This window comes from Halichoeres trimaculatus, unplaced genomic scaffold (genome assembly GCF_033239565.1).
Source record: "Halichoeres trimaculatus isolate MK-OKI-2021-1 unplaced genomic scaffold, fHalTri1.1 fHalTri1_scaffold_2, whole genome shotgun sequence".
NCBI classification, from domain to species: Eukaryota; Metazoa; Chordata; class Actinopteri; order Labriformes; family Labridae; genus Halichoeres; species Halichoeres trimaculatus.
Genome location: NW_027437180.1, coordinates 38135789 through 38145958, shown reverse-complemented (window position 1 = coordinate 38145958; position 10170 = coordinate 38135789). Strand labels below are relative to the sequence as shown.

Below are 10170 nucleotides of genomic sequence, written 5' to 3'. Positions count from 1 at the left end.
CCTCCTCCTCCTCCTCTCTGCTCTCTCCTCTCTGTGCGTCAGACGGCGAGGCGGTGGATGGAGGACCCGTCCAACGCGCTCCGACACCTTTCTTTGTCGTCGAGGTGTTCTGTGGCGTCTCTAAGCCTCCCATCCTCCCTCCCTCCCCCCTCGTGTTGGGAACAGGAGGGATGAACGGGGAGGTGATGGAGGGGAGCCCGGCACAGCAGCAGCAGCAGCAGCAGCACGCCGGTAACGGCTCCCACCTCCCTCCCCCTCCCACCATCACGCCGGCCATCCCTCCCTACGTGAAGCTGGGCCTGACCATCGCCTACACCATCTTCTACTCGCTGCTCTTCGCCTTCGTCTACGCCCAGCTCTGGCTGGTGCTGCGGTACCGGCACAAGCGCTTCAGCTACCAGACGGCCTTCCTGTTCCTGTGTCTGCTGTGGGCCGCCCTGCGCGCCCTGCTCTTCTCCTTCTACTTCAGGGACTGTGTGACCGCCAACGCGCTCGGACCCTTCGCCTTCTGGCTGCTCTACTGCTTCCCCGTCTGCCTGCAGTTCTTCACGCTCAGCCTCATGAACCTCTACTGCGCACAGGTGAGTTCTGGTCTGGTTCTGGTTCTGGAGCAGCTCAGTCTGGTCCACATTGGTCTCCTGCTGTGAGGTCAAAGATCGCTGAAGGTTACAGGAGTTAGAGAGCAGGTCTGACCACGCCCACCTGTTATGCAACAACCAACCAGAGGGGGTGCCACACTCTGGAGTGGTTTTTATGTTTTGTGTATCTCAGACTAAGGAGGTCTCTGGATCCTCTGCTGGTCCATGTTGGGCTGTAAAACCTCAGACCTGTTGAGTCCTGGTCCAGCTCGGCTCATTAAGTCGGTCTGTTGTTGTAACCAAGTTCAAAACCATCTGGTTTGGACACACTTTGTTTTATTTTGAAAGTCACTGGTTGTTGCACGACTTCCTGTCCTGCTCAATCTGCCTTTGGTAATTTGACACGTAGTAGCTCCAGCATCGGGGCAAAGAGGAGGGTTGTGTATCTGATCCAGAGGACTTCCGCCTACCAGTACCATGACGGTGTGGTCTGAGGATCTCGTCTAGTCTTGGTTTCTTCTCCTTTTCGGCTTTTGCCAGCGAGGCAGACAGACAAACACCCACCCTTACTGTGCGTTCACATCGAAAGAGGCAAAAGAGGCAAAAGCGGCGAGCACGCCCGAGAAAGCGGACAGCTGCTAAAGTAGCTAAATATTTAGCCGCCTTGGCTGTCCTTTAATCCTGTTTTTTCTGGTCCTCTTAAGTCCGTAACACAAAACGACGTTAATCCACAAGAAACGGAAGATAAATATTCAAGGAAGAAAAAAGGTCGCCCAAAACAGGCAAGAGAAAACCAGGTTATCGGCGTCCGCTCAGATCCTGACGCACAGTCCAGTACGAAGCCATCCACGGAAGGATCCAGAAGGATCCAGCAGGATCCAGCAGAGACTGTTTGGTAATAAAAGTAACCTGCACCCCCGCCGTAAACCTCAGATTGTTGCTGAAAAAAGTTAGTCTGGAGCCCTGGTATCATCTCATTCAGATGAAGCAAGAAATGCTAGCATGCTAGGCTAGGCTACATCTTTGCCATAGACCACACTTCACTTCACTATTTTCCGCTTTTACTGCACATTTTCTTTACCTCACCAGAACAATCTACCACCTCTGTAACACAATTTTTTTGTTGTTGTTAAGCTAAAAAGGCAGATAGGCACACAGTTTAGTTACATTTGTTGTTCTTCAGGGCCCGCTCTGTCGAAGGACATCTCTAATCTGATTGGTTGCCACCTTTTGCCGCTGAACTGTGTCATAGCTAATAACGATAAGATTGACCAAGGCTCAACTTCTCATCTGGTGACGCTTTAGCTGCTCAGGACACTTTAGCCACTTTAGCCGCTCAGGACACTTTAGCCTCTCACGACGCTTTAGCCGCTCAGGACGCTTTAGCCACTTTAGCCGCTCAGGACGCTTTAGCCTCTCATGACGCTTTAGCCGCTCAGGACGCTTTAGCCTCTCACGACGCTTTAGCCGCTCAGGACGCTTTAGCCTCTCACGCCGCTTTAGCTGCTCAGAACGCTTTGGCCACTCAGGACACTTTAGCCGCTCAGGGCCCTTTAGCCGCTCAGGACGCTTTAGCCGCTCAGGGCCCTTTAGCCGCTCAGGGCACTTTAGCCACTTTAGCCGCTCAGGACACTTTAGCCGCTCTGGACACTTTAACCGCTCACGACGCTTTAGCCGTTCAGGGCCCTTTAGCCACTCAGGGTGCTTTAGCCTCTCACGACGCTTTAGCCGCTCAGGACACTTTAGCCGTTCAGGGCCCTTTACCCGCTCAGGGCGCTTTAGCCGCTCAGGACGCTTTAGCAGCTCACGATGCTTTAGCGGTTAAGGACGCTTTAGCTGTCAGGACACTTTAGCCGCTCAGGACGCTATAGTCGCTTTAGCCTCTCACGACGCTTTAGTCGCTCAGGACACTTTAGCCGCTCAGGATGCTTTAGCTGTTCAGGACACTTTAGTAGCTCAGGACGCTTTAGCCGCTCAGGACGCTTTAGCCTCTCACGACGCTTTAGCCGCTCAGAACGCTTTGGCCCCGCTCAGGACACTTTAGCCGCTAAGGACGCTTTAGCTGTCAGGACGCTTTAGCCTCTCAAGATGCTTTCGCCGCTCAGAACGCTTTGGCCGCTCAGGACACTTTAGCCGCTCAGGGCCCTTTAGCCGCTCAGGGCGCTTTAGCCGCTCAGGGCGCTTTAGCCGCTCAGGATGCTTTAGCAGCTCACGATGCTTTAGCGGTTAAGGACGCTTTAGCTGTCAGGACACTTTAGCCGCTCAGGATGCTTCAGCTGCTCAGGACGCTTTAGTAGCTCAGGACGCTTTAGTAGCTCAGGACGCTTTAGCCGCTTTTGATGCTTTAGCCGGTCAGGACACTTTAGCCGCTCAGGATGCTTTGGCCGCTCAGGACGCTTTAGTAGCTCAGGACGCTTTAGTAGCTCAGGACACTTTAGCCGCTCAGGATGCTTTAGACGCTCAGGACGCTTTAGATGCTCAGGACGCCGGGCTCTCATTGAAAATAAATGAACTTCCGGCGTGCTTGCCGCTTTTGTCTCTTTTGCCTCTTTTGGTGTGAACGCACAGTTAGCCTCATACCAAGGCCGGGCACCAGCTCCCCTCTGATGGGTACTACCTCCAACCACCTGGGGCAGCCATGCTGTGCCAGACAGACACCCACTCCTGACCAGCCCCCTAATCCTTAATCCAGGAAGAGACCTGCTCACTCAGTCTCTCACAGAGCAGTGAGCCTCTTCCCATCCTTCCTCCTGAGAGACTCAGCGTCTCCAGAGTCTCCTTTTTAACCGCAGTCATGTGACTTACCTGTTGATCATTCACCAGGTTTGTTTGTTGACGCCCCCCCAGAATCAAACCACCAGCCGTCTGCCTGCTCGGTTACAGACCTGAGCCGCAGATTTCCATCAGGTTGAGGGTCCTCATTCGAGAGGAAGTGGTACAAAATGAATCTGATGAAGGACGTTGGACAGGAAGTCAGTTATTTTTAGAGTTTCAATGCAGCAGCTGCTCTCTCGATGCCGCTCAGTCATGTTCAGCAGCCGGTGGATTCAGAAAATAGAGCTGAACATTATGACTCAGCCTCTTCACAGGGTTTGTTAACGAGAGATGAGACAGAGACGGGCTGCTTTTAACGAAGGCTTCGAGGTCAAAGGTCGCAGACTGAAAGGATCGGTGTCAAAGTGCTGCGAGACAACAGACCGTAAATGTTCAGGTGGAGAAACACGACTACTACTTGGTGATTAGAGGAGCTAACTCCAAATTGTAACTTTTTCCTCATATTGCTATGTTTTATTGTTAATACTGTTATTGTGATTGTCACAATTATCAGGATTTAGACAGCACTTCAGAAACTGTTTTCCATTTAAATTAAGTAAAAAAATCAGTGTATGGGTTAAAGGGTGTTAAAGGCTGTGTCTCTGGCGCCACATCAAACTCTGATGTCTCGCCATGAACCAGGAAGTCTGTGTGGCTCCTAAATGTTAGGTCCAATAAGCTTTTAATTTCACACAGTGATCACAGTCTGACCCTGGATTCACATACAGATGCTTTAGGGTGAAGGGAATAGTGCCACCTATTGGAGGGGAGTGATATCTGCTCCAATACTCACCTTTAAACATGTATCATTAATTCACATTATGTAATGACCTCTCACCCACATTATCAAAGATGATAAAAAATAAAACTCACTAAATTCAGTCATAGCCTAAAATTTGTTTTGGCTCCACAGCGCCCCCTAGGTGAGAAAAACAGCCCCTCTATGTATTTTGAGCTACAGGCATTTTAATTGTTTTATTGTTTTTTTTTTTTTTTGCATAACAATCAACTTTTATACATAAATGTATACGTTTTCTCATTTATTTCACATATTTTTGATTCTTAAGTTGTTTTTTATATATGATTTTCAAAAAAATAATTACTATTGTTTTACAACTTTTTTTCATTATTTCTTCCCTTATTCTTGTTTTTGTACCTATTATTTTTCCCCTGGGCCCTCTTTGAAATTCATTTTAGATGTTAAGCTGAAAGTCTAGGCTCTAAAGGAACCACATGACCGCATGAATAGTCAAAGTGACAAAGGGGAAAAAAAATAAAATATATGATTATTTATTTATCTTTTTATTTCATTATTTTATTTTATTTTATTTTATTTTATTTTATTCTATTTTATTTTATTTCATCATTTCATTTTATTTTATTCAATTTTATTTAATTTAATTTCATTTTTTCATTTATTTTATGTTTCAATTTTATTGTTTTTAATTTAATTTCATTTCATTTTTTTTTTTTTTTTTAGTTTTATTGTATTTAATTTCATTTTATTTAATTTAATTTCTTTTTTTTTTTTTTTTTTTTGTGTGTGTCTAATCTATGTTTTGACGGTTAAAAATGAATAGACAGAAGAAGAGAAAAAAAGAGGAAAAATTGTATTGAAGATGTATTGAATCAATCATGCAGTATTTCAATGAGAAGAGAATTAGAAAAAAAAAAAAAAAACAGGTGAACATTTCTGGCCTCAGGATCAACGGGATGTCAGGAGCAGGAAAATTGAAGCAGAAATGCTCTGCGGCCATCACAGTCACCTGACTTCAACCTGCAAATTTTCTTTCAGGGCTTAATAGTTGTTAAGTGAACTTAAATAATCTTAGTTGTAAACTTCAGAAAGGTGTAACCAGACCGTTTTCTCCCCGTCACAGGTCTACTTCAAAGCAAAGTCCAAGTACTCACCTGCCCTGCTCAAGTACAGGTAACTCCTGATCAACTCGTCAAATCAGACCATGTCCCCTATGAAACTGGAGGACAGAAGTTTAACTGTCTGAGACCCTGTCCCCCCAGACTTCCTCTGTACCTGGTCTTCTTAGGCGTCAGTCTCCTCTTCCTTGTGGTGAATCTGGTCTGCGCCCTGCTGGTCAAAATGACCGCGGCCGACGTTAAGACCATTGTCCTGGTGAGGGTGACCATCAACGACAGCCTGTTCGTGCTCTGCGCCGTCTCGCTGTCCGTCTGCCTCTACAAGGTGGCCAAGATGTCGCTGGCCAACATCTACCTGGAGTCAAAGGTGAGAGACGGGGCTCGATCGATTGTTCTAGAAAGACTCGAAAAACTTTTTACAGATGGGTAACAGAGAAGAAGAATCTAGAAACAATCGTTTTTACCTTCGCCTGCAGGGGACCTCGGTGTGTCAGGTGACTCTGATCGGCATCATGGTCGTGTTGCTGTACTCATCACGGGCTTGTTACAACCTGGTGGTCCTTGCCCTCACCGACATTGAGACCATCAACTCCTTCGACTATGACTGGTACAACGTCTCAGACCAGGTGAGGTGACCTTCAAGTCGTGAGCTCCAGGTTTCCTGTTTTTAAACCCTCTAACCCTCTAACCCTAACTCGTACAGGCCGATCTGCGGTCGTCACTCGGGGACGCCGGTTACATCGTGTTCGGGGTGATTCTGTTCGTCTGGGAGCTTCTGCCCACATCGCTGGTGGTCTTCTTCTTCAGGGTCAGACGGCCGCCACAGGAAAGGGTGAGTCGCCTCGTCCCAGTCCCGGTTCCTCTCAGGGCTGCTGGTTTTTGTTGCACTGCGAAAACCGAACCATGAGTGTGTGTGTGTGTGTGTTCTTTACAGAGCAATGTCGGGATACCAAACCACGTCCTCTCCTCCAGAGGATACTTCTTCGACAACCCCCGTCGGTACGACAGTGACGATGACCTGGCGTGGAGCATCCCGCCCCAGAATGCATCAGCCAGGTGAGAGCAACACTTCTGCGAGGTACAGTGGGGAAAATAAATACAACACATGAACACATCAACTTTTTTCTCATTACATTTATTTCCAAAGCTGCAGTTCAAACAAAATTTCTCCCAGACATTGGTATTAACTCAAATAATCCACACATGAAAAGAAATCACAACGTTCAGGTCCATAAATAACGATTATGTGGAATTAAGTACGATAACACAGAAAAAAAGTATAGAACACACCATGGAAAGGCTGTATACTTTGGCAAGGAAATGCACCATACCACCTGAAATCTGTCAGTAATTATTACTTGAACTTCCAATTAGTGCAAACCAACATCAGCTGGGCTAGAGCAAATTGATGGTCCTATAAAAAGGTGTTTTTTTCACCAAGCAGTTAAATACCACACACCTCATGATGGGTAAAGGCAAAGAGCTCTCTGAAGACATTCACAACCTGATTGTTGCTCAGCATCAGAATGGAACTGGTTACAGACTTATATCAAAGCACCTGAATATTCCAGTCAGCACCGTTGGGGCCATTATTCACAAGTGGAAGAAGCACCACCTTACCATCAACAGGCCACGCACAGGAGCTCCTTGAAGATTTCTGACCAGGGAGTCAGAAAGATAGTCAGAAGAGGACTCAACCAGCCAAGGACCACCCTGAAAGTGCTCCACAAAGACTTGGAGGCAGCAGGTATAATTGTTACAGAGAAAACAATAGGCAATGCACTCCACCGCCATGGCCTCTATGGACGCTCAGCCCGCAAGACTCCATTCCTCAAGAAAAGGCATGTTGAAGCTGGTTTAAAGTTTGCTAAACAGCATCTTGACAAGTCTGTAGAATACTGGGAGAATGTTGTCTGGTCAGATGAGACCAAAACTGAACGTTTGGGCTGTCATACTACAGACCATGTTTGGAGGAGAAATGGCTCTGCACATCACCCAAAAAACACTACACCAACAGTGAAGTTTGGAGGTGAAGCATCATGGCATGGGGTTGTTTCTCATCTCATGGTGTTGGCAAACTTCATATAACTGACGGAGCAATGAATGGAGCCATGTATGGGGAAATTCTTGATCTGAATCTGCTGCCATCCACCAGGATGATGAAGATGAGACGTGGCTGGACCTTCCAGCAGGACAACCATCCAAAGCACACGGCAAAGTTGACTCAAATGGTTTCAGAAAAAGAAAATCAATCTGTTAGAACGGCCTAGTCAATCACCTGACTTCAATCCAATCCTATTAGATGAGTCTCAGTTAGCGTCTTCAATACCTTTTTCCAGTGTTATCGTACTTAATTCACCATAATCATTATTTATGGACCTGAACGTTGTGATTTCTTTTCATGTGTGGATTATTTGAGTTAATGCCAATGTCTGGGAGAAATTTCGCTTGAATTGCATCTTTGGAAATAAATGTGATGAGAAAAAAGTTGACATGTTCAATACTTATTTTCCCCACTGTCTTATATGATAGAACAAGGGAGTTGCTGGTCTGCACGGAGCATCAGTTAGGGTCGTACCTCTTGTGGCTTAGATCAGTCGGTTAATTAACTAAAACTGTGTTTGGACCACAGGGTCCAGAAACTTTTTGCTCCTCTTAAAACGTTGTGTTGAACCGTTTCCTGTTTCTCCGACAGTCTCTCTTCGGATTGCTACGACTGGGGCAGCCGTCACAGCAGCTTCACCGTGCACACCAACGGGGATGAGCAGCGCCTGACCGCCACCGCCGGAGAGCTCCACCCATACCCATAACCCCCCACCGCCCTGTCTCTGTTCACTGTACAGCACCACTCTGCACTTTGACTCACATCAGTTACTTATTGTGTTTCTATCATCGCTGGAGTTTGTAAAGTCACGGGTTAGGATTAGGATTAGGATTAGGGAGAACGTTCAGCCGGTTTGTCAGCGGTAGTTTGTTGTGCTGAATGTTCCTGAACGTTACTCAGAAAGATGATTTCATGTAGCACTTATTGACCTGACGAATTTGAAGCTTTCGCCAGAGACGTCCACATTTTCAGACAATCTCAACTCCAAACTCATTTCAAGCTGAATTTTAAGGATTAAATTCTGTTTCAGTTCAGATTTGACAGAATTTTTCTCCTGAATGATCTTCGAAAAACTCGCTGATTTTTGAGCGTTGGAAACAAAAAGTTGTTGCGTGAACCTGAACCCATGACGACATGTAAAATACGAGCACGTCACTTAAACTAAATATTGTAAATATAAAAACCAGACAGCAGAATACCTCTGTTTTCATTTCATGTACATTTAAAAAACTTATTTTCTTTTTTTAGCTTTTATTGTGAATTTATCTTCACTGTTTTCAACGTCCCACTCTAAAAAAGTGAAATCTTTGTGATTCTGATCGTGATTTTCAGATTTTACCGTGGCTGAATTTTCCGTTACGTTGGGCGTTTTGTTTTACAGTGAACTCGTTCAGAAAACTCTATATTTCTAACAGGTTTTGTAAAGTATTTGTACAGCGGCAGAGTTTCACTCATTGTGTATTTATTCATTGATTTGTTGTGCCGTGTGTATGTCCACACAAAAATCACATTTCAATAAAACATTTGTTCAAACGTTGATCTCTGAAGCTTTAGTTCATTCAGTGAACAGAAACTAAGAGTTTGTCTGTTTGAAAAGTCTTTATGCTAAGCTAGTTCAAGCTAACCAGATCATATGTCACAAAAAAAAGTAAAGATAAATCTATTCTTCTAATATTCATGATCCTGTAAAAAAAAATCTATGACAAAAAAAAGGCACAAGAACTCCTCTTTAATTTTTTTGTCTGTATTTTGTCCCTCTGGTCCCCCCATAGAATCTTGCCCTGATTTATAGCGTCACCCCAAGGAACAGTCATGGACTTTTTTGTACATTTAATATATTTTTTGTACAATTTTGGGCCGTGGTTTTGGTTGTGTTACTACTGAGGATGGGTACCTTTCACAACTGAAACAATATGGTATCAATACCTGGTACCTGGCAATCGGTATCCGAGGGTACCAATTTTTGGTACTTTTTTGTGTTTATGTGGTAAAAAAATATCAATTTGTCTAAAAACAAAATGTGTATTTTTTTCAATTTAACACATTTATTCTTCAGTACATAACCTTGCAATAATGTGTTCACGTCCAGCACAGAAAATCTCCAACTCTTCCACTCCCACTCCAGTCACAAGGATGCGTCTAGGTACCTAAACACGGAACCTTTGATTTTACATGAATTGGTACCTGGTACTTTTGACAGAATTTGGTTGGTACCTATTCCGGACCTATTTCTGTACCCATCCCTAGGTACTATACATGAAATCATATTTTATATAAACCTTTTTTTCCACAAGAAAATCTAAAAATTCAAAGTCCAAGCTTTTTCAGGGTCAGCGATACACTGGGAGCAAATTTACCACCTTGTGAGGTTAACAGAGGACAAAAATGTCCTCTACCAAGTCTGCTATAAAACACAACAGATTCGTATTTTTTTCTCCTTTTTTGCTCAGATTTGTCAACCAACTTCAGTCCTAATCAAATATTAAAATAATAATAATGATAATATTAAAAAAAAGTAATATTTCATTTATTTCAAAAAGAGAAATTTTCATAAACTAATGTTGGAGATTGTTGTAATCAAACAGATTATTTTTTGCATTATTATTATTATTATTATTATTATTATTATTATTATTATTATTATTATTATTACTATTATATTTTATTTATCTATCAAAGTATTTTTATTTATTGCAGTTTGATTTTTAATACATAAATATTATTATATTTTATTCATTTATTTATTGCAATGTTAAATTTTTAATTTAAAAATATTATTATATTTTATGTTATTCATTT

The 10170-nt window shown here is 43.8% G+C and overlaps 1 protein-coding gene across 1 annotated transcript; it reads left to right on the top strand.

Annotated features, from left to right (window-relative positions):
- On the top strand, window positions 1–8902 carry gpr137bb (G protein-coupled receptor 137Bb). The gene is made up of 7 exons (XM_074696348.1): window positions 1–581; window positions 5273–5322; window positions 5412–5634; window positions 5744–5893; window positions 5971–6099; window positions 6202–6323; window positions 7963–8902. Exons 1-7 carry the CDS (start codon window positions 171–173, stop codon window positions 8075–8077), a joined length of 1200 nt encoding a protein of 399 aa, XP_074552449.1. The 5' UTR covers window positions 1–170; the 3' UTR covers window positions 8078–8902.
- Window positions 8903–10170: the final 1268 nt, after the last annotated feature.